The 27,770-nt window shown below is 42.6% G+C and overlaps 2 protein-coding genes across 5 annotated transcripts; one reads left to right on the forward strand and one right to left on the reverse strand.

Moving 5' to 3' along the window:
- Positions 1-454: 454 nt before the first annotated feature.
- Positions 455-27,770, forward strand: LOC100278181 (uncharacterized). 4 transcript variants are annotated; one of them, XM_020542025.2, is made up of 17 exons: positions 455-848; positions 1,383-1,661; positions 1,750-1,825; positions 1,899-1,948; positions 3,879-4,079; positions 4,164-4,221; positions 7,673-7,762; positions 8,175-8,283; positions 11,206-11,274; positions 12,682-12,810; positions 14,043-14,243; positions 14,323-14,378; positions 14,455-14,548; positions 18,662-18,752; positions 19,635-19,754; positions 20,436-20,759; positions 26,153-27,748. In XM_020542025.2, the coding sequence occupies exons 2-17, from the start codon at positions 1,398-1,400 to the stop codon at positions 27,515-27,517; spliced, it is 3,297 nt and encodes a 1,098-aa protein (XP_020397614.1). In that variant the 5' UTR covers positions 455-848; positions 1,383-1,397; the 3' UTR covers positions 27,518-27,748. The 4 variants fall into 4 exon arrangements, with proteins under 4 accessions (XP_020397614.1, XP_035817293.1, XP_020397616.1 ...); XM_035961400.1 differs by having other exon boundaries at positions 498-848; positions 944-1,661; XM_020542027.2 differs by lacking the exon at positions 7,673-7,762 and having other exon boundaries at positions 498-848; positions 944-1,661.
- Positions 15,017-17,411, reverse strand: LOC103636472 (uncharacterized). Its single transcript, XM_035961924.1, has 3 exons — positions 15,883-17,411; positions 15,656-15,774; positions 15,017-15,574 (listed from the first exon to the last, which is right to left on the reverse strand). Exons 1-3 carry the CDS (start codon positions 17,066-17,068, stop codon positions 15,269-15,271), a joined length of 1,611 nt encoding a protein of 536 aa, XP_035817817.1. The 5' UTR covers positions 17,069-17,411; the 3' UTR covers positions 15,017-15,268.

A 27,770-nucleotide genomic window follows, 5' to 3' on the forward strand; every position in this document is an offset into this window, starting at 1 on the left:
TAACCCTCGCCTCTTACCGCGCGCTTCCCACTGCGTGCTCTCTTCGGTGCTCTACTCGATACGACTATTTCTAGCACGGGGAAGAGGAGAGCAATCCTTTTCTATCGCCGCGGGGGAGTGGACGGCTAGGAGATGCAGTTTAGTTTTAGAGCTTCAATTACGGAGAGATAACGCGTGACGACTGACAAGGGGAAAGAGATATAATCTGATCTTATGTTGCGGGTTGATTTCAAACAAATATAAAATGTTTTTTTGTGAGCAGGGCGATTTTCAACCGGTGTTTTAATATAGTAGAGAGATTCAGTAGAATTTTGCTAATAATAATACTGTATATATATATATATACATCGTCTCAAATTTACTATATTATTTCTAAATTAAAGTAAACATTAAAAATATCTAAAAAATAATTATTATTTCTGAATTAAATTAAACGTAAAATGTCTAAATTCGCGACGGTTTTATTGTACAGGCAGTAACATCAGACTTTCCCAAGTGGAATATTGCTTAGGGCAAGCTCCCTCCATCGGTCCGTCTCTCTCAGCTTCTTCGTCTTCTCTCTTAGGTTGACCTCTTTGCCTCAACTGCGCCGCCCGCTCACCAAGCCAGGCAGAGGCTGCAGGGGTCGTAGAGTTGGAGGGCCCAGTCCATCTGGGAGGTCCCAGTGCCGCCCGCTCACCAGTTACCAGCCAGGCCGTCGGGAGGGGAGAGAGAGAGAGAGAGACGAAAAGATCGAGACCCATACGCTCAGATCGAAGTTCGACTTCTCCTCTCCCCCTCCCCCAACCTAACAGATTCGTGTAGCACAGATCCATCCGACTTTGGGTTGATTTCTTCCTTTGCTGCTGGTAAGTGATCTTTCTTGGGATGTCGGTGAGAGAAGTGAGGAGAAATGCTATTTTATTTCTGTGGATGCAAAGCTTATGGTGGATTTTGGTGTCAGATTCTTGCGGTGTGGCTGCACAGAGCTATGGTCAATCACCGTAGCAGCATTTAATGTTTAATCATACATTGTGATTGCCCTTGGAACTACATTGGTTTTTAATGATAGGCGCTGGGCCCTGGAAGCATTCCCCAATTCATATGCTTCTAGACTCTTTAGCTATGTCCTATATTACTTGCCTAAGTGCTTCTCTCGTGTGTTAAATAACATTTACTAAAGAACTTCTATTTTCTCAGAAACTTGGACCTCAAAGCCTGGGTTTTATGAAATTTATTATCTTAAAATTGTATTGAGCTAAAAGGTCTTGTGAACATGAGAACATCTATTTGCAGGGCTTTTGTTTCAGCAATCGCATGGTCGATTGGGTCATTGGGTGACATGACCCCGATTTATGATTGTCATTTGCCAGCTAATATATAATTTTTTTATGCTTTACCAGATCAGAAAGTTACAGATGGATCATGCTGAGGTCTCTGGTTTGTTGTGTATTGGTACACGTGAAACAGATGGGGGTGAAGAATCATATGCGGCTGAGTACCCTAAAATGGATCAGGATACCAATGCAACGACCAAATTTGATGTAGTAATGGAGACTTCAGCAATGTATACTGATCAAATCAACACCAATGCTTGCTTAGATGAATATCACATGTCTGGAAAACAGCCTATGGAAGAAATGGGATTTGGCAGTGCACATCCCTTTGAACTTCCATCAGAAGTACATATTTATTTGCCATACAATTAAACATCCCTGTTCTGTTCACTGGATTTTTTTTGTTAACTGTTAGTTGTTTGGCTTCTACCAGGGAATGGTAGCTGATTCTGGGGAAGAAAGCATGCCATCTAGCCCTGACACATCTACCAGTAATTATGATGCGCCTGGTAATATGCTCGACTTTTGTAATGGCCTCTGCTTGAACTGTGTTCAATTCTGGTAATCATTGTGCAATTCCAGGTTACACGGAGCAAAATCTGCAGCATATCTATAATTCGTATGATGCACTGGTATGTCTCATTAAATTATAATTTGTGATTGTATGGTAATTATTTTGGATAAAAAATATTAGATGTCCAAATCCCAATACCATGTCACTTATGTTTCTTTGTGCTCCTACATCTTGACATCTCTCTCTTTCCCGTTACGTGGTTAGCTACAAAAGGATCTTTTTTAGGTGAACTTGTCAAACCTTCTCAGTATAATTTCTGGTAAGGCTCGAATAATTGCATCGGGAGCAATTCATAAGCAATGGGCCATACATTAAAATTGATCATCAGGATTTTGATGCGTGTAATTATCGATCTTGGTATACAAACATGGTTTATGAGTCTTTTCTTTAGACTAGTTACTAGTTAAGGGTGAGTTGGCCTACATCCTGATGTCTCTCTTATGTGCGTTGAGTTTTGTAATATACAAATTTGTATAGGCAACATGTGAAGGCCAGTGGTAAAGCTGTTACCTTGTGACCAGGAGGTCGTGGGTTCGAGTTGTGGAAACAGCCTCTTGCAAGTTGCAAGTGCAGGGAAAGGCTGCGTAAGATAGACCCAAATGGGTCCGACTCCGACCTTCCTCGGACCCGCACAAACGGGAACACATGCACTAGGCAACATGTTAAGGCCACCTACAATCTTCTAGTATAGTTTTTAAAAATTTCACTATCCTGCCATAATTGTAATTTCCCCTTCAAGGTCATTCTAGACTGTTCATTTGTATACAACAGCAACAACAATAAAGCCTTTTAGTCCCAAGCAAGTTAGATAGGCTAGAGTTGAAATCGAACAGAAACCGCAAGTCAAGGTTCACGCACATAGATAGTTGTTTTCTATGTACTCCTTTTTAAGGCTAAATCATACTCTTATTTAAGGCTAGATCTTTAAGTATTTCATCCTTTCAATTCAAGGTTCACGCACATAGATAGTCTCTCTTTACTGCCTCTTCCCATATCAACTTCGACCTTCCCCTGCCTCACTTCCCATAGCCATGCGCCTTAGATCCCCCTATGCACTAGTATCTCTAGAGGTCTTTGCTGAACATGTCCAAATCATCTCAATTAGTGTTGAACAAGCTTTTCTTCAATTGGTGCTACTCCTAGCTTATCACGTGTATCATCATTTTGGACTCGACCCCTTCTTGTATGGCCACAAATCCAATGCAACATACACATTTTCGCAACACTTATCTGCTAACATGTCGTCTTTTTATTTGCTGAACACTTATCTCCATTTCTATTTGTAGCTGTTCCTGTGTACCAAAGCTTGAAGCTAGTATTGTCCACCTCCTTCGCGTTCTAACCATTCTGTTTAGTCTCTTGGACGCATAAGATATTTGCACGTCTCCTAGTCACTGTCTCATCTAACTCTCTCGACTTACCTATAAGCAACCCTACATTTCAACTAACCAAACGGATCCTAGTAGGTTCAACTAGCTTACTTACCCTTCACACCCGTCGATGATATGAAGATCATTGCACATTTTTCACTACATTCGGACGTTGATGTAGCAATGCCACTAAGAAAGTAGTGACCCGATTCTTGCTCACCTGACACCGTACCTAGATCACGACATGACATGTCACTAAAGGGGTGCTGATCCGGCTCTTGCCCATTTAACATTGTACCTGGGCTCCAATACGGCGCGCCGCTAAAAGGGTTATGTCCCAACGGTCTCTTTCGGGTTTTGTCTTCATGAGAATGACTAGGTTTAATGTTGGCTCGCCAAGCCTATCACAACACTCCTCCTTTACCAGGGCTTGGAATCTGCTATGTTGAGACAACGCAGGCGAAGTCAAACCATTTATTTATATATCTGATCTTTTTCTGAGGATTGTTGCAATTAGATGCTTAATATATTTTATATGCCACCTTTGTCTGCTAGATTTTGGACCACTATGTTGCTTAATGGCACCAACACTTGTATTTTTTGGGGGCCTCTTTTTAGGTTGACAAAGACGGAGTTGTGCTTACTCCTGCCTTCATGATATGTGACAAAACTTTGTATCTTGAACCTCACCTCACTTTCTCATTGGACGGGATCAAGATTGAGTATTTGGATTTAGATTCCTTTGAAGACGAGAAGCTGTCAGCTCTACAATGGGAAATATCTAATATTATTTCCATCAGTTGTAAATGGACTCGTAGTGTAAGCAATTCACTTTATTTCTGTCACTATTACTCTTATTTCATGTGTTTCATAGTTTTCAATACCTATTATCATCCTAACCAGGTTGGATCTGCCTTAATAACACTCCTTGTTGGATCTACAGCAGAAACAGGAAATGCAGGTATCATATGCGTTCAAGATATTGTATTCCAGATTTATCTGTTTTCCTCCATATTAATGTTGCATGGCATAATTTTTTCTACACGAGGCAACCCCATTTCCCTTGTAGCATAACAGAAATACATGAGTTTGTTCAGGTCAGCAAAGAAAAAATGATGCATGACATATATCTGTTCCTAATACTAAAGTGGCAACATGAATTTGTGTCCTTCGTTTTTTTTGTATTTGACCACGATCATTTTTTGGCCATCTGTATTTTTATTGGGGTCACATTTTTTCTTCGTCGGTTGTTTTTGCTTTTCCCTGATTTTCTCTCTTCTGTCCGTCATTTTTTTCCAGTGTCATGCTTAATTTTTTGTTCTATTTTTTCTTTGAACGCTGTCAGAGGGGGGGGGGTGGTCGTTTTTTGGAGGAAACCAATAGTAGGAGGGGAACATAAAGATAATTATGACAAAAAAAAGATGTGAAAAAACAATGATGAAAAAGGCAACATCATGGGCTTTTGAACCCTTGACCCTTCCTTGAAGAGGTTGATGGTCAAACTAAAGAAACCGTTAACTGAGACTTTGATGGTTCGTTGTCCAGTCAGATCTAACTAACTGTGCTCTTTGGCTGTACACATGCATTAGTGGAATCCACAGCTAGTGTGGCACATGGAAAATCGAGAGAGGTCTAGTTATCATGTTTGATGGAAGTGTAACAATATTTCTGCCACTAGCAGAGGTCAACATCATGGTTTTTAAAGCGGTAAGGCTAGACAAGGCGTTGGAACGCCTAGACTGCGCCTAGGCAGGCAAGGCACCTAGGATTTTTTGGGCGCCTGGACGCCTAGGCGACGCCTTTAAAACACTGGTCAACATTAGTTTTCTGTCTTCAATAGAAAATTCTATGTTGTCCCCTCCCCTGTCGCATTCTCTGTGATCTGAAATTATTATGATCTTGTAAAATAGTACAACAGTTTGTCTTGCGCAGTAGTTTGTGTATTTTACGCTTATGAGGTGGCTGAGGGCGTTTCATTGTTTTCGTTTCCATTTCATTTTGTGTTTTGTTCAGGAAAATGTAAACTGAGACTAGTACTGAGTGTCAAAATAACATTCGTTTTTAAGTTCATCGGGTTAGATTTTATTTTTTATTTTCACATGTGTATTAGCTAGCTTGAAATAGTATCAAGTACTAAGTAGCAATGTAGCATAAGTTTGAGGTGATTTGGACATTTGGCCTTGCCATCCTTTTTCTATCTAAAAGATATATTGGGTGTTGACTAGAAAAAATCATATGTGCATTGCAACAGCAAAACAGACCAAACAATTAAACATGCGCACACAGTTCTTGTAAGAATGGTGTCACTTAGAAAATACAAACGAGAAAACATGTAACTATTACCATTGACAAATGAAATAACACAGTCAGAAAATCCCCCATACTTAGAGTCAGAGGCAAGGTGGGTAAATAAGAAAAAAGTTTTGGGGGCAGAGTGGTGGTGATGGCACACCATCACCACCAACTCCTGTTTTAGTTAGCAGAAAAATGTATCGGTTTTGCACATTTTCAACCTTCAAAAGTCTAGCCCTACATATGCCACTATAATGGCAGCCTATGATGCTCACTATCATGGTGTCTAAATTTGCCATTAGCAGCCCATTACCCATCCAACGGTTCCCCACACCTCTTACCAGGGGCCTCCCAATGGTCACACTGTAGTTATTCTAGCAGTGGCTCTGTGTTAAACCATCTGCTTTTCATGGAGTGCACACAGCGGCTAGCAATGCAGAATGGAGAGGGCATTTTCCTCTGCATGGTGTAGGATGGAGCCAGATGCATCCTGTCTGGAATGCATCCCACCACTAGTGTTCATGTTGGTGGACATGGTTTTCAAGGAACCTCCTATGTGGCATGTCAAGGCTGTGCTAGGGGCATTGCCACTGTGGTGACAGCTCTTCCCTTGCTGCTGCCGAATCCCCCAGATTGCGTTGGAGATGAGGTAGCTGTAGGCGTGGAAGACACTTGTGGAGGTGAGTAGTTGTTCATGATTATGGAGCTGAGGGATAGGCATGGTAGTGCAGGTGACGGCAAGCAGAGTGGAGGTGGAAAAGGTGGGGCAAAGATTCATAGGTACTTTCTTTACGTCACATGTATGCTTGAGATGTTTCTGGGCTCGTTGGCTACTGTGGGATAGCCGGATAGGGGTAGGTGGTTCTTCCATCTTTTGCCCTTTTCCCATCCCTTTGTGTTTGTCATTTCTATCTAATCACCTCTAGGTTCTGTTTTTATGCCATCCATTCGACAAGTGTTGAGCACTTCTGTGGTATGAAGGTGGCAGATTGCCTCTCTATTTATTAACTTAATAATCATGATTCGGGGATTGTGCTTAAATATCTCCAGATTCGGGTGCACCATCTTTGGGTGGCTTGGATAGCATCGCTTCGAGTTGCAACTACTCAAACAATCCATGTATTTTTCTCACTGCCTATCCATGTCCATGCAAAGAGGGGGGGGGAGTAAAGGGGGCATTATGATCATTTACAAAAAAACTCGATTTGCGGGGGTAAAGACAACCCTCGAGCATTGTATTAAGAGAAGACCTTCTCACACAGGTCGAGAACCCTTCAGACCCTTGCCCCACCCATACACAACGACAACGTAGCCTATGTGAGAACGACCACGAACAGGCTGGGACCTTAGACCTCTGCTTTGGCGTGAGATAGATGGATGGGATTTTTTTAACCCCAGCCTGAAATCTGCTCTCAGGGGGAATCAAAATTAGGACCTAAGGAGTGCTACTCAGACCACCTAACCAACTCAGCTAGAGGCCCTTTCACATTTGCGATCATTTACATTGCATAATTTTTCCTTCTATTCTTGTAGGTTGAGAGAACTCTTGTGCTTTCTTGTGAAGAGCTTGAACTTAGATATTTTTAATGGAAAATCTCAAATTGAGGGTCCGATAATTGTTAAACATGTCATTTTCCTTGAGTTATGCTTGCTCTTTCCATTTGAGGTTTGGTCTCAACATGAGATCTTGTTTTGTTGCATACATCTAATCTAAGATGTTTGCATAGTTTATTAAGAAAAACGACAGTAACTCTAATGGATAAGTAATAAGCAACTTTTCTTTACTATATTAAAGCACCAGTTTCCATGGTTCAATGGTTCCACCGTCGTCACTTTAGCAAAAAGCTCCTTATAATTTTTAAATCAAACCCGCGCTCCAGCCGGCCTATTCTATCTCACCGAGCACATGTCTATGGCTCCTCTAGGCAAAGCGAAACACAGTCTAAGGCCTCCTTTGAATCAAAGGATAATTTCCTGAATCATGCGTTTTTCCTGTGTTTTTGAACTAATTCCTGTGAAATTCCTATATCATTCCTATGAAATTCTTACGTACCAAAGGAGACCTAAACTGTAGATACACATGTGGTCATGTGGAACATTTGTTCTTCGGCCTCCTACAGCCAATGCAGTGCAGGATGAGTCATGTGATGACATATGCTTTTGTTGCCCATTGACCTCAGACTGCGAGTACCTATCACCTGCAGGCAGAGGTGACAACAGGCATCTTCAAATTTTCTTTTATATATCCAGCTTTCAAGTGGATTTAGAAGTCTATCATGTTACCTGTATACTTTGTGCTGATGCTTATGCACAATGAGTACTAGAGTTCTTTCTCGAAAGTCCTTTCAATTGCTTGAATGTTCCTAGGCTAGCAAACGATTCAGCCCTTGTACCCAATAGAGATCAATGTTGTAGCTTGCAAGCTTGACCAATTTAAATAGAGCACAAATTACTGTAAAGGTTTGGAACGTATTTGAACAACTGTCCCATTTAAATAACGTCTACCTATATATAGAAACCGCAGCAACGCACGGGCACTTAACTAGTATATGTATATTGTTGAGATTGAGATACTCCTTGCTTCTTACCAGCCAGCTTGTTTTTCTTTTTTATTTTCGACAGGTCCTGTTAGAGCACGATTTTCTCTTGATGATTCGCAATGGCCAAGGAGACAACAGAGGATTTGGGAACTGGGACCAAGATATCAAGAAATATGGAAAGACATCCCATCGTAAGTTGCTGGATAACATTTTTGCTTGCTGAATGTTTAACTGACCATGCTATTCTTAATAATTAGAGCAGATGGGGTGAATATGCTAAGAACTCAATTGCAAGATATGCAATTAAGAAATAGTGGTCAAAAGTACCTTGAAAACTTAGAACAACTTATATTTTTTGGTTCCATGAATATGGCTAAAACAAATCGTCCACTGAAAATATGTTTGTCTTCCGTGTCAGGCTGAAGTTCAAAATCTGAGAGTAAATCCCATAGATGGAGGTAGTCCACTGAACCTAATCCAGCTCCTATTTAATAAGGCTTCCCAAACAGTTCTTTTGTTGGCGATTCGTTTCAGGATTGTTTCATGTAATCTAGGAGCAATGTCAATAATCCTTTTCCCGTGGAGCCACTTATCTGTCCAAAACATGGTATTTGAGCCATCGCCAACATCGGAAACCAAAGCTGCAGAAAAGAAAGCCCGAGCCTTGCCTGGGACCTAGATGGGGAGGCCTGTCCAAGGTCGTCCTGCAAGAGCCATCGTATGCGGAGTGCCCAATAGAGCTCCAGAAGGCTACAGATACCCAACCCTCCCCACCTACAGAGGCCAACATACCTTGCCCCATGCCACGAGGCAGTGGCCACCTTTTAATTCTTTGCGATCCCGCCAAAGAAAATCCTTTTGTGATCTTATCAATAGCATCCATGGCCCATTGAGAAATGTCAATTGCCATTGCCAAATAGATATTCATGCCTGTAAGGACGTGCTGCACTTGAATTCTCCTTCTTGCCCTTGTCAAAAAATCACTTGAATTCTCCTTGACCTTGTCAAAAAATCAGCCTTCCAACTCGGGAGCTGTTCTGCAATTTTGTCCACAATTGGCTGGATCTGCTGTTTTGTTAACTTGCGCAAGGACAAAGGAAGATCCATATATCGGTAGGGGAAGGTCGATAACTCATTCGACAGCAAATTCTGGACCACCAATAAATTCTCCTCAGAACACTGGATGGGATAAACATTAGATTTCTGTTCATTATTATGAAGGCCAGAAGCTTCTCCGAATAAGTGAAGAATATCCAGGGTGGTAGACATATCTGTTGCTGTGGGGTGCAAGAATAGAGCCACATCATCAGCATACATAGAGACATGATGAAGCATCATTCTTCTTGATAGATGCTGAAGTAATCATGCTCATGCCTCCTCAGCTTTAGAGAAAAGAAAACCAAGAATATTCATAACAAGAATGAAAAGCATCAGGGAGAGGGGGTTAGGGACGGGAGTGGGTAAGGTACCCCAATGGGTATACAAAGCCATACCCATACCCACTAGAGAAAAAATGCTTCATACCCATACCCACTACCCATCATGGGTACAAAATTACGTCATACTAATACCCACCACGGGCAGCAGGTACTCATACCCACTAACATTATAGTAGACATCATCACAGCTTGTTGTACGCTCATATGAATCGCAAAAGTAAGTACCAAATACAAAATGTTGAAATCCCATACCCCATCAATATTAAAAGATGCTAAAATAACATATTATCTTTGTGCTAGCATGACAAATTCATCGAACCCAACATAATTTTATCACAAGGTCAACAACATTTAGCATTAAATGGCAATACCATACGAGCCCATGCATGAGAGAGAACAAGTCTCTTAATCCGAACCCACATCATATGTTAGAGGGTTTTCTATCGGGTACCGGGTATGGGGCAAGAGAGAACATACCCATGCCCACCATACCCGATGGGTATAACAAATGACCCAATAAAATTTCCATCTGTATAAAAATTCGCCATACCCATACCCTAATAGGGTTTTTACCCGTCGGGTATCAGGTTTCGGGTACCCATTGCCATCCCTAGAGGGGGTCCTCCTGTCGAAGCCCTCTCGTATGTTTAATATGTTCGCCCCGAAATCCATTAAGCATCACTTGAGTAGAAGAGGAGGCGAGCAGCCCACAAATTATATCCCTCCAGATTTGTCCAAATCCAAGTTGCTTCATGACTTCAATTAGAAAAGGCCAAGAGACCGAATCAAAGGCCTTAGCAAAAAGACAACATGTTCAATAGATAAGTGTTGTGAACATGCGTATGTTGGATTTATGGCCATACAAGAAGGGATCGGGTTTGAAACGATAATACACAATAGGCTAGGGGTAGCACCAATTGAAGAAAAGCTTATCCAACATCGATTGAGATGGTTTGGACATGTTTAACGTAGACCTGCAGAGACACCAGCGCGTAGTGGGATCCTAAGCCGCGATAGTAATGGGAAGTAAGGCAGGGAAGGCCGAAGTTAACATGAGAAGAAGCAGGAGTAGTAAAAGGAGACTTGAAAGGATAGAATATACCTAAAGGTTTAGCCTTATAAATAGGAGTGTCATCCATCTGCCTGAACCTTAACTTCTGGTTACTTGCTTGGAACTTAAAAGCTTTGTTGTTGACTTGTTGTATTCGGCAATTCGCTGATTTACCAAATGACGCATGCTGCAAAATGCAAACTCTAGTAAATTCTAGTTATTTTTTGGACAATATGCTAGTCTATTGGGTTATATCCCGATATGGATGTCAAGTCTCAAGTACACAGCAGAAAATAAATCAATATTTTGAGTTCTTTATTCGTGGATTTACCAGATGACGCATGCTGCAAATTGCAAGGTCTAGTAACTTTTAGTTATTTTTTGGATATATGCTAGTCTATTGGGCTTTTGTTTGGATATGAATGTCAAGTCTCAAGCATGGGCAAAATGCCATAGAACATGGCAGGCTAAATGTTATTCTAGTCGGCAGTTTGATACTTTTTTGTGTACATATTTACACTCTTAATGTGAACTTTGCACCTTTTTAAAGAATAATTTCAATTTTGGCTGTTTTATTGTGACTACTTTAACTATTGTATTGTTTAACTGCACACATTTTTCAGAGATGATTTTGCATTGGAGAATTGGAGCATCGAACCCTGTCTGTTTTTCCCTAGGCAATACTTTTCCAGGTAATTGCGCAATTTGTGTTTCCCTTTTTTTGTGATAAGCCTTAATATCTAAAAAAAAGTTAAGGCTTCACACCATTCATGTCAGTGATCATATCGACAATATTTATGCCATGATAAATTTCACAGCATTGTATCCCCATTCTATTTTGTACTTTACATTCTTTTTTTCCTCTAGAACACACATGAGAGCTGCACATCATTATATTAACATCCCGTTTGGATCATTGGAATTGAATTCCATTCTAGTAATAGTAATTTAGGCATATATCAATTAAGCCAATTCGATTTTATAGAAAATATATTTGTATACTATTATTAGCAAGATGTCAGAGATATTTATGTGCTACATTTTTACTATAAAGGAGTGAGACGAATAGTGTCATGTAAGTTATAGAGTAGAAACAAATTCTACTAATGCATAAAATCATTTCTCATCCCCCACCCCATGAATTTGAGATAGGCTTGTATCTGAACTTTGGAAAGTGGTGGAATGTCAAATTCCAAACTAAATAAGTTACTTTATTGAGTGAATTCCAATTCCTCTAAAATGAAGGGATCCAAACGCCCCGTAAGAAGAATAGATGAAAACCCCAAGATGACAGATACAAAATGGGTAAAAGGCCTCCTATGGTGGCCAAAAAAAACTATACAAATAAAGATCCATATCTAAAACTTATATGAGAAAAATACTACGTGCTAACCCCCGGAATTGGGGCAGTAAGGAGGGCCAAGCTCTTGGCCCCAGCCAGTTCCCACATTTTTCGTTCTTCCTCCGCTCTCCTGATAGTTGCTTCTTAGGAGTAAGTACATCAAACACACATCTATTTCTGTGGTTTCAAATTGTCCAAAGTCCTAGGGCAATTAATGAGTTGAACCCATTTTTGGCAATCTGTTGCAGCTGGTCACTACATCTTTTCCACCATTGCATGCCATTCTCTTCTCCAATCTGGGGAGTGAAATTATGGAGGTTGACCTGTCCAAGCAGCCTAAACCAAAAATTCCTTGCAAAGACAACCTACAAGAAGATGGTCTATGGTTTCAGGCTTCTGGTCACAAAGGGGGCATCGATCAGGATGACTGAGTCCTCTTTTTTGTAGCCTATCAGCTGTCCAATACCTTCTCAAGGCAGCTAGCCAAAGAAAAAAAACTTACATTTAGGAGGCGACCAGGAATGCCAAATTCTTTCCGAGTGATCAAATTGGGTGGTCCTGACAAAGGATATTCTTTACTATACTTGAACTCTATTTGAGGCTATATTTTAGTAAAGCAAATATGTATATTTTCTGCCTGCTCTATTATTAGACCTGAAGCATCTATTACTCAGAGGCCAAAGTTATTTTTGCGTGTTTGACAGTTTGAACATGTTATACTTATTTTTGTTCCTGTTATTTGTTTTCATTGGTTCAGCACTGAGGACTTTGAAGATGTTATTTATCCCCAAGGAGATCCTGATGCTGTTTCTATTAGCAAAAGAGATGTTGAGCTCCTGCTTCCTGAAACCTTTGTCAATGATACAATAATTGACTTTTATATCAAGTAGGTTGAAGCTTTTGTTGGACAGCGTCTTATTGTTATAGTTTTAGTTGTCAAATATCCTATTCATTTTTGTACTGCTAGTAATATTTAATATTTATACATCTTGTTTCTTGTTTGTTCCAAGCACACTTAATTTTGCTGCCTTAAGTTGATTGTGATGGAAATTGTTGTTTTTGTGTGTGTTTGTGTTAAAGTTTGTCACTTATTATGCAGCTGGTTGCTGCATTATGGTTTGATACCAGAAAGTAGGAACTTTTGGATCTTTCAACTTTTTTTCTTACTTTAATATTCCACTTGAGTTAGATTCTTGAGGACAAGTTAAATATTCCACTTGTTGAGGCGTATGAAGATTGAAATGACACATGTATTCAGAATTTTAATGCATTAAATCGTGTTTATTACTTTTCCTTGCATTTGGACATACTTTGTTTCTCAACTATTTTAATGCTTGGCTGTCTAATGCAGATTTTAAAGATCATTGTAAAAATTGTCATGCCCCAAACATGATATGGAATTACATGTTATGTTTGTATAAAAAAAGTGCTCTTTACGTGCACTGAAAAGTCACTGCTCCCCACAAGTCTTGATAAGAAAGGAAAAAATGCTTGAACAAACAACTGGAGAGAACAGTGACTGCAAGGCCGTTTCAAGGGGAACAAGGAAAAAAACTTTGGCACACCGAAAGTTCCACTTAAATAGGTTCAAAACCGGGAGTGGGTGTATGTTCTTGGAAGGAAATTAAGATTTTTCCAAGTTATTACGATAAGGATTTAAATAGCATGAATTATAAAAGAAAATCGTTACTGATATATGAGGTCTGTAGCTGAGATGGTTAGGTGGTCTGAGTAGCACTCCTCAGGTCCTGGGTTCGACTCCCCATGGGAGCGAATTTCAGGCTGTGGTTAAAAAAATCCCCTCGTCTGTCCCATGCCAAAGCACAGTCTAAGGCTCAGCCCCGGTCGTGGTCGTTCTCACATGGGCTTCGATGCCGCTGTGTATGGGTGGGGCAGGGGTTCGGGGGTTTTCTTGACCTGTGTGAGAAGGTCTTCTTCTTAATACAATACCCGGGGGCTGTCTTACCCCTCGCAGGTAAAGTTTTGATATATGAGGTCTGTTTCTTAATAGTAGCAAGAGAAACATGGTCACCCTTCTTTATTATTTGTTTTAACATTTAAGTTGTTTGCAGAGTGTTTTTACTTGCATTAAATGAGTCCTTAATTTATGTTATGCAGGTACTTGAGCACAAGAATTGAATCTACCAAGAAGCGCAGGTGCCACTTCTTTAATAGCTTCTTTTTTCGCAAGCTGGCAGATCTTGACAAAGATCAGGGGAGAGCTCCAGAAGGTAGAGCAGCCTTCTTGCGTGTTCGCAAATGGACCCGCAAAATAAATGTATTTGACAAAGATTTTCTGTTCATTCCAGTCAACTTCAAGTAAGAACCTTCTGACAACAAAAATTGTGCTTATGTGATGATAATCAATGTGAGCTATTATTATGTGCTGTTGTTGCAGCTTGCATTGGAGTTTAATTGTTATTTGCTATCCTGGCGAAGTGGCGACATTTGAAGGCATGGATATAAATTGAAAATGACACCTTTGACACGTTTTTAGTAGTTTTTTTCTTTAAGTGTTGTTTTGCTGCAGATGGTGATGCCAAGCTCTCAGCTAAACTCCCATGCATTTTACACATGGATTCACTTAAAGGAAGTCACACTGGACTCAAGGATATCATTCAAAGGTAAGCAAGGTTCAGCTAGGCGCTAGGCGGAATCTAGGCGGTGACCCATTGCCTAGCGCCTAGTCGGGAGTACTCGGTCTTAGGCGCTTCTAGGCGATTTTCTAGGCGTTTTGGCAATATAGCCATAAATTATATATATATATATTATGTATATAACTATATATACGTATATAACTACTATATATGACTATATGAGTCACAGTAAGTATAAAAAGAAGGCCAGTAGACATATCTGATTCCTAGCTGAGCTTACTCTTGCATGTTCCTAGCTCCTGCAAGGCTGCAACACATTTTGACAGCTAGTAGTTAGTAAATTAGTCAATAGACAACTAGCTGTTCATAAAAAAAATAGAAAACACTAAATTGTGACTTATCTGGATGATTTCAGCAGCCTCCCATTCATGAGCAGTTGAGCACACTGCACACCATATCAGCAGCTGGTAATTACAACACAAGTGGATAGGACAGTAATACAAGTGCAGAACACAATTTATAAATAAAGGACAACACAAGCACATAGTTCTTAGTTCAGGTCTCACACAAAAGAAGACACACAGACACAAAGTGACACAGCTGCAGTTCATAAGACCAGGGCATCACAAAAGGCTTCACTACTAGATGGAGATGGTCCAGATCATATTTCATCTTCACTGTAGCACAAATCTTCATCTTCATACTCTTCTTCTTCAGACTCAAACTCTTCTCCTTCATAGAGCTCTCTCACTCTTGCACTTCTACGAGGCTCAAGCTGTTCTTCTGCTCCCACTGCCTCTCCAATAACAGACCAAGGTATCCGTGTACCTTCCATCTCATCTTCCTCTCATCTCTAAAGACAACTTGTGCACAATCATCTCCACCCTCTTGGAGAAAACCTTGAGCTTCAGTTGTATCACTAGACAAGAGAACATCAGTGATTTTCTTTGACTTAATCTTTTCTCTGTTATTCATCAGCCTGTTATTGAACTGAATATAGACCAACTTGTTGAGGCGGGTTGTAGCCAGCCTATTTCTCTTCTTAGTGTGTATCTATAAATTAGAAACAAAAGCATTTTCAGTTCTGAAAATTGATCATAGTACTGCTGAAATGATTAATAGATAGGTACTAACCCCTTCAAACCCACTCCAATTTCTTTCACAACCAGAAGAGCTTGATGTCAAAGATAATATCCTTGTAGCCATCTTTTGTAAAGCTGGTGTTTCAGTTCCATATAACCGCCACCATGATGCTGAAATAAATTAGAAACACCTCTATTAGTTTAAAAAACAGCAAACAACCATGGTACTATGGTAGAAAACAGCAAACAACCATATAATAAGTAGTTAAGTACCTCTACCTGGATTGTAATCATAGTTTTGAAAAGTTCTTGCAAGCTTCTTGCTAAATGGTCCTTCTCTATTCTGAAATTTTTTCAATTCAAAGTTGGCAGCCTGTTCTTGTTGGTCCTCATCATGATAATAAAATTGCTCGACACAAGATATGAAGGCTTCATTCATTTTGGGCTCATCAAATATTGATGGGTTAGCATAGCTATAGTGTGGATTCAGCAAAAAAGCTGTCAAATGCAATGGAGAATCAAGTCTTCCATTCATCTTCTTCTCAATTACAGCCATAACATCTTTGAATCGAGACTCAACATTGCCAAAGGCCTCTTTGATCTCTCTTTTTGCCTTTAGTAGCTCTCCATAAAGGAAACCCATGGATGGCTTCACATCCCCATCAACTAAACGGAGGACTTTGACCAATGGCTCAAAAATAGCCAACATTAGCTTCACATCCTTCCAAAAGGCTGGACTCAATATAGTAGCTGTGGCCTCTTTTCCTTTTTTTGATTTCACATCCTTTAATGAGTCCCACCTGCTATGAACTACCATCTTCCTTAACTGGTCCTTCTTCTCTTGCATACTATTCAAAGTGAGAAAGTATGAAGCAAACCTAGTCACTCCTGGCCTCACTAGCTCTTTCCCCTCTGTGAAGTATCTCAAGCACTCCAATGTTCTTGTGTGGCCATACACAAATATGGTAAATGACTTTGCTTGGTCAATCACTTTCCTGAACCGAGGCAATTTGCCAATTCCTTGGAGCATCAAGTTGATTGTGTGAGCTGCACAAGAGGTCCAAAATATTTGTGGTCTCTTCTCAAGCAATAGCTTCTTTGCTCCCATGTTGTTAGAGGCATTGTCAGTGACTACTTGCACCACATTTTCTTCACCAATGTCTTCAATTGCTTTGTCCACTAATTCAAAAATGACTTCGCTTGTGTGTGACACATCTGACATCTCTTTTGAGCTGATGAAGGAGGTTCCATCAGCACAATTAGTGCATATATTCATTATGCTTCTCCTCTTCCTATCTGACCAAGCATCGGTCATAATAGAGCACCCATTTTTCATCTTCTCGGCTTCACGTTCCTGCAGCAAACACTTGGTTCTTTCATATTCTTCTTCCAGCAAACTACCTCGAAAGGCATCTTGAGTTGGAGGTGTAAGTCCTGGTCCAAATTGTCCAATTGCTTCACACATTTGCTTGAACTCATCATTGTCACATGCATTGAAAGGTATTCCTGCCAATGATTAAAAAATGAAATCTAATTTTAAAATGTGTTCAGTTCATGAATTTTAAAATGTGAAAACAGCATCGTATACTAGCAATTTACCATGATTATAGGCCCATCTTGCAATAAACTTGTGCACCTCATGCTCTCTTTCTTTCCATAGTTCCTTGTTCAGCTGCTGTTGTTTGAACGAATCAACCTTGGTAGGATCAATAGCACGTGTCCATTTGTCAATTGGCCCTAATTTGTGAGGCTGTGAGCTTCCAACACAAGTGACTTCTTCTGACTCCTCTCCAACCCTAGATACATTCACTTCCTCTCTAAATTCTAGCTCACGAACAGTCTTCTCCTCCCTCTTCCTTTTTGCAGCCTCTATTGCTTTCTTGCACTTTTCTTTAGCCTCTAGAGCCTGCGGTGTTGCAGACGTGCATTTCTTCACATTCTTTCCAACATGGGCAAGATGCTCCTTCAACCTATAAATCCCTCCCCTCATCTCCTTGTCACAGAACTTACACTTCACCTTGTCTTTGTTGTTAGCATCAACAAGAACACCATATTCCCATCCAACATCATCTGAATTTCTTTTTAGGAGATTCGCTCTAGCTGCTTCAGTTTCAGAAGGTGCAGCTGCAGTTTCTGATGACATCCTTAAACCTTAATCCTTTGATTTCTTTCACTTGTACACTGCATAGGGGAGGAAAGCAGTTTCAGCAGGGGAGGAAAGCAGGGGAGGAAAGCAGGAAAGCAGGGGAGGAAAGCGGGGGAGGGGGATGAGCAGGGAGGGGAGCAGCCGACGGGGGAGGAGAACTCACCGGCGGGGGAGCAGGGAGGGGAGCAGCCGGCGGGGGAGCAGCAGGAGGGGATGAGCGCCGGCGGGGGAGCAATTTCTGTGACCGTGTGGGAGGGAGACCGAGCGGCTGCACAGCGCGCGCTAATACTCCCCCCCGCGCGCGCGCTAAAAATTGCCGCGCGGCCCGCGCGCCGCCCACTCGCCGCCTAGTCGCGCGGCCGCCTAGACGCCGCACAGGACCCTAGGCTACGCGACAGCCTATCGACTAGCGCCTAGGCGCGCCTAATCGCCGCCTAGTCGGTGCCTAGCCGAACACTGAAGGTAAGTCTATTTCCAGAGGTATGGTAGATATGCTACATTTGTTTGACTTATTCATGTATTTATGATTGAGGGATTGGGATGATATATCTTGCATTTTTTCTGATTTTAAAATGTTGCGAACAGTGCATGCCTTTTGTTATGTGATGACCAATTTTTACTAGAGTGGTCTTTTGACAAGAAGGGTCTTTGCAAAAGATGTGTGTGTGTGTGTGTGTAGCAGTCTTACTACCTGATTGTTCTGGGTGGTTATAGATTGCATGTGTTAGATTTAGCAGGGACTGCCGCTTAGCTAGATGAAGATAACGGTCAGTTCTATACAACATCAATTTTGAGCAGGGCGCTAACTGACAATGATAGTTCTTTAGCCCAAAACTTCTGTTTCTTTTGTCAATCCACACTCTGATCAATATCTGGTGGATCCTACGTGAAGTTTGATTCTCTCTGCCACAGTTATTTATGGGAAGAGTGGAAGGAAAGACACCCTGAATCAGCATCAGATAATTCAGACAAGTTCTTAAACTTGAGATTTGTCTCCCTTGAGGTTCGTACATAATAAGTTCCATGTTCTATTCTAAATCCCTAGGTGAAATTCTTACAAAGTATCCACATTCATTTCTGTGGCTTCAGGTTTTCATTTGTTGTTTGAAGAGTGTAGGAACTTTGAATCTTTAATCCAAAAGCAATTAAATACAAATAGTGGTGGAGATAGATTTGTGTTATTACTTTTTGTCGTGGAAGAAGATTGATTTTTCAGGGTCTTTGTCACAAAGCCATCTATGGCCTGTATGCTCAGATGTCATATAATGTTTACATTGACCATATTTTACATGTATGTAGGTCAATTCCCTTAATTTGGACATGATTTTCATTCACACTTGCATCCTAGTTCATATTCTTTCCAGTATCTAGCAATTTTGGGGTAATCAAAGGCTATCGATCTTTGCTACAAAATATGTCAATTGTTGGCATAAACAGCTTCTGATAATTATCTAATTCACTTGATTCAGTTGGTCAGAGTTTGCTCTCTGTTTCAACTGAAATTGCAGTCAATGGATTGCTTGATTGAATTCCTTTGTCGTGTGCGTTGTAAATTCACTGATCATGGCTTATCCTTCCCCACATGAATTTATGTCTGGACTTGTTTTGTTGCAAACTTCTGCTTATATGTACAAAGTGTTGGGTTTATTTGGTTTATCACATTTTTTATTAAGAAAAAAATCCTGGCCGCAGTTGAACATTGTTTTTCTCCCATGAATGTGGTACCAATTTTTTGTGTGGTGGTTTATAGTGAGCATGGTATATGCTTTTAAAGAATCACAGCTCTTTACATGTATGCTAATCAACACTTAGAATTTGTCCTTTTCTATAACTTTGGTGTTCTAATTTTGTATTGTTATCCGATTATGTTCTATTTGCGGTGCAGCTCCCTCAGCAGGATAATTCATATGATTGTGGCTTATTCTTGCTCCATTATGTGGAATTATTTTTGACAGATGCTCCAAGTAACTTCAACCCTCTGAAGATTGATGTATTTTCTGGCTTTGTAAGTCTTAATTTGTTTTCTTTGTTATTTAATGGCATCCTGCTGTTTCTCTGCCATTCTTAAGTAGTTTGTTTGGTCTTGAAGCTCAATGTTGTTGCCGTTATGAACTTGATCAGAACTGTGCTAACTGTTTCTTTATTATTTTTGTAACCTATGGGCGCTAAGAATTTTCACTAGTGGATATTTACTTAATTTGCAATGTTTTATTATTATATTCAACTATAATTCTGATGTGCCTTCATACGTTGGAACTATTCTAGTACAATTATCAATCAAGTCAGTAAAAATTGCACTGGACTAACCTAACTACAGTTGGTGAATTGCACAAGTCAAACAATATTTGTATTTACATCTCATGGGATTATGGGTGTTTGAGATTCGAATTTCGTAGTTAAATTACAATCATAGATATTATCTGAACACTTGTGTATAAAAAGATCACCTTCACATTCCTTTATAGCTTTTGTTAGTCCAACTTTTCCTTGACATTAGTTTTGTTTGACTACAGTTTCCTTTTTCTTTCACTATTTTGTCTGTGCTCTGGCCATTTAATTCTGGTTTCCTTCAAATTTTTTCATCACAATATCCTTGAAGTGCAAAGTCATTCTATGCAATATTTTGAGGTTGGATTTTAATAGGTGTATTAATTTCTTGAACTTTCACTCTTAACGTGCTTTTCAGCTTAGTGATGATTGGTTTCCACCCCCAGAAGCTTCTCTGAAGCGTTCGGTGGTCCGAAAGTTAATTCATGAGCTGGTAACTGGATCTTTTCAGAATCATCCCAAGCTAGCTTGTGGTGGTGAGCAGCTTGACGAAAGACATCAAAGATGCTCAAATCCTGGTGAACCTGAAACAGTTTGCACAGTTGATGATGGAACCCATGAAGTACAGCCATCCAAGTCCATCTGTTTATATGATTCCAAAGAGGGGCTACCTACTTCTGGATGCATGTTGGACACTGGAAGTGTCCCAATTGTTGATGTACAGAATCTACAAGAGTCAGAGGTATAGTTATTAGCTGATGTTAGAGGTAGACAGAGTGGTTTTGCCGGAGGTACTAACCTCAGCCATCATTGCTTGATTATATAGAAAGATGAGATGAGTCACATTGATTACATAACAGCTCATTAGAGCTTAGCTAATCAGATAGGAGCCTTGGCAGCCGCACACACCTGTTGAGCTGCTCAAGGTCTTTAATGACTATAATTAACTAGCACAAGTAACTAGGAGAGTGCTTAGGAAACAGGACTTAATAACAACATTTCTCCCCCTAAGGCCTGTTTCAACTGATCTTGATCTCCTTGATCCCAATTCTGCTTCTCATATCTTCCAACTTGGTCTTGCCCAAGGCTTTGGTCAGTATATCAGCAAGCTGATCTGTAGTGGGAATAAATTCTGTTTTGATGCTACCTTCTTCCACACAGTCCCTGATGAAGTGATGCTTGATTCTAATATGTTTGCTCCTGTCATGGAAAACAGGATTCTTTGCCAAAGCTAGAGCAGATTTATTGTCTACTCTAAGTTCCACCACCTCAACTTCTCTTCCCAATAATTCTGCAAACAGCCTTGACAACCACAAGGCTTGGGTTGCAGCTGTTGTCATTGCCACATATTCAGCCTCACAGCTTGACAATGCAACAACTCTCTGCTTGATAGATTGCCAGCTGACCAGACTGTTTCCAAGGAAAAATATACATCCAGTAGTGCTTTTACTTGTATCAATATCTCCAGCCAAGTCTGAGTCACTGTAACCCACAAATCTTGCCTTGCCTGTCATTCTAGTATAGCATAGCCCATGATCTAGAGTACCAGCCACATATCTCAAGATTCTTTTTACAGCCTGAAAATGTTCAGCTGTTGGCTTCTCCAGAAATCTGCTAACATACCCTACAGCAAAAGCCAAATCTGGCCTTGTGTGCACTAGATATCTCAGGCTACCAACTAGTCTTCTATACTGAGTTGGATTTACCTCCTTTGCTGTACTTTCCTTGCTCAGTTTCAACCTTTCTTCCATGGGGGTGGTGGCTGGATTACAGTCTGCCATACCACCGAGCTCAAGTATCTTCTTAGCATAATGAGTCTGTTTCAGAGTAATGCTTCTCTCTGATTGTCTTACCTCAACCCCAAGATAGAAAGACAACAGACTCAAATCACTCATTTCGAATGTCTGCTTCATTTTTGCCTTGAAAGCTTCAATCTTCTGCTGATTGACTCCAGTGATGATCAAATCATCAACATAGACTCCAATTATCAGCAAAGAATCACCTGAACCTTTCCTGTACATGGCAGCCTCATATACATTCTGCTCAAAACCCATCTGCTTAAGAGTCAAATCAAGTTTGGCATTCCAAGCCCGAGGAGCCTGTCTTAGGCCATACAATGCCTTGTGTAACCTGTACACTTTCTTCTCTTCTCCTGATACTTCAAAGCCTGGTGGCTGAGTAACATAAACCTCTTCCTTGAGTTCTCCATTCAGAAATGCAGACTTCACATCCATGTGATGTACTGCCCAACCTTCTTGTGCTGCTAGAGCAAGTAAGACACGTACTGATTCCATTCTTGCAACTGGTGCAAAGGTATCTTCATAGTCAATCCCTTCCTTCTGAACAAAGCCACGGGCCACAAGTCTTGCCTTGTGCCTGATCACAGCACCATGTTCATCCTTCTTCAATTTAAACACCCACTTCAATGAAATTGGGCGATGACCTGGACTAGGAGTAACAAGTTCCCAAGTCCCATTCCGCTCAACTGAGCTCAGCTCTTCCTTCATTGCTGCCTGCCAATCTGGGTCATCTTTGGCCTCTTCATAGCTTGTGGGCTCACCAGCATGAGTGAGGTTCAATTCTGCAAACAACCTTTGTGCCGGCAAAGGGGTTGGCTGATTACCAATAATATCATGGACCTTCCTATAACGAAGCTCTTCACCATCATGATAAGCATCCACCCTTTCACTATCATTCTCCAGAGGAGTCACATGCTCTATCTGCGGGCTTGCTGGAGCTGGTGTAGGTGTTCTAGGTGACACAGGCACCTCTGTCTCCACTGCGGATTCCTCTGCTTCTGTTGCAGACTCTCCTGCACTCACCAAAGGGAGACTAGGTGATGTAGGATGTGGCTGAAGAGGTGGTGAGGGTAACACTGAACTTTCTGCTTCAGGAAACTCTTCTGCCCATGGAAACTCAACAACAAAATCGCTGCATGCTGCCTCTGAAGTACCTGCTGCCGCTGATGCCCAGTCCCAGCCACGTCCTTCATCAAATACCACATCACGGCTGACTCGCACGCGCTGGGACACTGGATCAAATACACGATATGCCTTGGCCCCTTCTGCATAGCCAATGAACACTCCAGCCTTACCGCGATCATCAAGTTTCTGGAGCTGAGTAAGCTGCCGGGTATAAGCCACGCAACCAAATACCTTGAGGTGGCCAACTGTTGGTGCGCGGCCATGCCATGCCTCATACGGAGTTACATTCTTCAGTGCCTTTGTTGGAGATCGATTCAGAATATGCACAGCCGTCATCACAGCCTCCCCCCAAAACCGAGAAGGCATCTGGCGTTGCTTGAGCAGAGCTCGTGCCATGGCCACCACAGTTTGATTCCTGCGCTCAACCACACCATTCTGTTGCGGTGAATAAGGAGCACTGAAATGCCTTTTAATACCTTCATTGGCGCAGTATGCGGCGAACTCCGCGACGGTGAATTCCCCGCCATTGTCGGTGCGCAGGACCTTCAACTTGCGCCCACTTTCCACCTCTGCTGCCGCCTTGATCTTCTTGATTGCTTCCGCCGCTGCGTCCTTGGATGGCAGCAACACAGCCCACATAAAACGGGTGGCATCATCGACGAGCAGCAGGATGTAGCGGTTGCCCGCCGGTGTCGCTGGCGTGACTGGGCCGCACAAATCACCGTGCACCAATTCGAGTTGATTCTGGGCACGATATGCTGCTGCGGCCGGAAAAGAGCGCCGCCTCTGCTTCGTGGTGACACAAGTGTCACATACCTGCTCCACATGATCGACCACCGCATCCCACGCGCCATCTCCTCCTTGCTGAGTCGCCGGAGTGCATCGAAGTTCAGATGGCCGAAACGTTCGTGCCACTGCCATGCCTCAACATCCTTGCGCGCCGCGAGACAGATAGGTTGTGCAGCCTCGAGGTGCAAAATGTACAACCTGTTCTTCCCTCGATGTACCTTGGCCAGCAATCGGTGATGATTGTCCCAAATGTGGAGCACGCCATGGTTAATCACAACCTTGGACCCTCCTTCATCAAGCTGTCCCAAACTTAGTATGGAGTTCTTCAGCGCTGGAATGTAGTAAACGCCATGAAGAACTCTCTGCTCCCCGGTCTTGGCTTGAAAAATGATGGATCCAACTCCCTTGATTTCCACCTTCGATGCATCCCCGAACCGGACCGTTCCTCGAACGCCAGTGTTCAGATCAGCAAAGAGTTCTCGACGCCTGGTCATGTGATGTGTTGCGCCAGAGTCTAGGTACCAACCGCTGTCCATATCTTCTTCATCCACGCCAAGGTAGGCACAGGCACGTGGCTCAGAGAGCTCGACGTGCTGCACCGTGTAGCTGTGCGCCGGCGTGCTCTGCTCTAGGCTGATAAAGCCCTGTGCCAGAAACAGAGCACCATCTTCTTCACATTCGGCGTACTGGACGCGCGCCTCATGTCTTCCTTGGTTCCCGCCACGCTGTCCAGCCTGATTTCCACCGCCGCGACCTCCACCATGGTTGCCACCGCCGCGGCCAGCACGGTTTCCACCGCCACCGCCGCGCTCTGCATCCTCACGGCGCGGCTGCGGACACTCACGTGCCCAGTGGCCTTCCTGGTTGCAGTTGAGGCAGGTGTTGGGGCCGACACGGCCAGCAACATTGTCGTCTCCTCGTCCGCCACCACGTCCACCTACTCTGCCTCGTCCTCGTCCACCATCGCGGCTGCGTCCACCGCCACCGCGCTGGTTCCTGGAACCAGAGCCACATGCATCGTCTCCCTTCTTTTCCTTTCTGCATCGCGCTTTCCACTGCTCCTCAGTGTACAACAGCTTGCCATTGATGGCCACCGGCTCGGTCAGTATTTGTTCTTCGCGATTGTCCACTGCCTTAAGCCTTCCAGTCACCTCCTCAAGAGTCAGTGCCTCAAAATCAAGGAACTGCTCAATGGCGACGACGATCTGCGAGTACTTGGCCGGCACCGTGCGCAGGAATTTCTCCACCACGCGCTCCTCGGTGATGTCCCTATCGCCATGGATGACAAGCTGCTGGTGCAGAGTTGACAACCGCACAGCAAAGTCATCCACTTGCTCACCAGGATTGACGCTGATGTTCTCCCAATCACGGCGTAGGCGCTGCAGTGTTGCTCGACGGACCCTGTCCACGCCGATGCGGGTCGCAGCGATGGCGTCCCACGCCTCCTTCGCCGTAGCCTTGTCGAGCAGTGGGAGACCCATCTCCTTGGGTACAGCCCCGACGATCACCTCTAGTGCGCGTCTGTCATCGCGGAACTGGACAGGACCGCCTTCAATGGCGTCCCAGAGATCGCGCGCCTGCATCCTCAGCTTCATAGTCTGGCTCCACTCGTAGTAATTCGTCTTGTCCAACATCGGCCACGTCGTGCCGCTGCCGGAGTCGCGGTACACCACTCTTCCTTGCGGCGACTCATAGCGACCACCGCCGCGGCAGCGCCTCCGGTCCCGCAGTGGTGACTGCGAACGCCTCCGGTCTCGCGGAGGAGTCCGCGGCCTCCGATTCCTCTCCATCTCCTCTTCCTCTTCCTCGACCTCCTCATCTTCTCCCTTCTCGACGGCGATTTCAGCTCGCAGCTCCTGCGCCGCCCTTGCCGCCGCCTCTGCTGCAGCCGCTGCCTGCTTTGCTGCCTGGACTGCCAGCGCCGCTGCTTCCTCTGCAGCCTTCAGGCGCGCAGCCCGGCTGGAGAAGTCGCCCAGCTCTCCTTCGCTGGTTCCCTTGGCCTTGAGCCTGGGAGCGCGCTCAACAGAGGTCGACATGAGTAGAGAAGAGAGGAGTCGACCTTGAGGCTCTTAGTTGTCTAACCTAACCTCTGATACCAAATGTTAGAGGTAGACAGAGTGGTTTTGCCGGAGGTACTAACCTCAGCCATCATTGCTTGATTATATAGAAAGATGAGATGAGTCACATTGATTACATAACAGCTCATTAGAGCTTAGCTAATCAGATAGGAGCCTTGGCAGCCGCACACACCTGTTGAGCTGCTCAAGGTCTTTAATGACTATAATTAACTAGCACAAGTAACTAGGAGAGTGCTTAGGAAACAGGACTTAATAACAACAGCTGATAAGTTTAAACTCCTATTTTTCTTTGCCTGAGCTTGATTATTGATACCGTGATTTGTTATTTGATTGTTTGGTGGCAGGTTTGTGCACCAGTGAAGGATACTGTTGTTTGCTTGTCAATCCAGGATGAGAAAAATGACCCACTTGCATCTAACAGTCAACTTAATATGAGATCATATTCCCCAGAAGGTGATGGCGTGATTAAGGAATCAAATCGTGTGGTGACAGATAAGGAAAATGATAAGTCTTTGTTTCTTTCTTTGGATAATGACCAAAAAGTTCACAGCCAAGCAGAAGCTGAGGTGCAGGATATTATGGTTCGTACTAGCTGCTCAATATCTGAAATTTTAGCTCAGAAAATTACCAGCAAAGAACAGCCCTCCCAAAAAAGCATAGAAGTTGGGGATGAGTGCTTTAGACCTTCTCAAGATATGGATTATGTTATGATGTTTGACTCCAGCAAAGATGAGAATGGACCAAATCCAGAAAGATTGACAGCTGAAGGTGATTGTGGCGATCCTCATGAACGTCTGGATTTAGTCACAGTAGGTGATATCGGAAAAATGGTTGTAGACAATGCAATCATCGAAGATGTGAAGAGTAATAACACAACTGCAAACAATGTCAATCACGGTGAGCTGCATGTTTCATTGCAGTTGCCAGAGGGAAACACTGACAATGGTATGACTGGTGTTAGCACAGCTTCCTCTTTAGACATAAAAGAGGGAAACAATGACAAAGTAGTGGCAGATGCCTCTGCACATGAAGGTGATATAAATGACAATGGTAGCTCTGAATTGAAAATAGGAAATACGAACAGTGGTATTACTGGTGTTATCGCAGCTTCCTCAGACTTAAAAGAGGAAAATATTGACAAAGTAGTGGCAGGTGACTGTGCACATGAAAGTGATATAAATGCTAAGGATTGCACTGAGTTGAACATTGGAAATACTGATAATAGTATTGCTGGTGATAGTACAGTTTCCCCTGAGGTGAGCGCGGAAAACACTGATCAAATCATAGCAGGTGATTGTGGAAATGAAACCGATTTAAAAGCTGATGGTGAGGGTGCTGACAAATTCTTAGCAACTGACAGTGCTCTTCCTTGTGAAGATGATGCAACTTGCATGGATGGTGCGAATGTGATTGTATCACTAGATGTACCCCGTAGCACGAAGAATGATACATTTTCCAAGAACACATCTTCTGACGCTGAAATGCCTCTGCCTGTTGGAACCTGTGAGCTCGTCGATAGACCTTCTTCCGAGAATGACATGTCTGAGCACACATCTTTTGATGGTAAACGGCCTGCGGATGATAGGACTTTGGAAGAGAACGAAATGGTTATGCCTGGTGATGAAAAAACAGAGGTGCATTACAAGCGACGGAAGGTTTTGGCCTCAGAGAAACAAAGCAGCTTCTCCGGAGCAACTTCTACAGATTAGGTTTGGCTGGTGTGAGACTTAGTTTTAGTTTCTGGGATATGTGACCTGTCTAGTCCTTGACAATATGCTGCCTGTGATATAGTATATATTTCTGTAATATAAGGTACTGCCACTAATGACTGTAGAAATAACAAAAAGAACTGGAATCCTGAACCCTGATGTCTGCTTGACAGCGTGGTTTGAGAATTGAGATACTGTATATGGTCTGAGTATTGCACGACCTGCACTGCACATGCAAGTTGCACGATATAGG

The sequence above is a fragment of the Zea mays genome, chromosome 8, assembly GCF_902167145.1.
Source record: "Zea mays cultivar B73 chromosome 8, Zm-B73-REFERENCE-NAM-5.0, whole genome shotgun sequence".
Classification (NCBI taxonomy): domain Eukaryota; kingdom Viridiplantae; phylum Streptophyta; class Magnoliopsida; order Poales; family Poaceae; genus Zea; species Zea mays.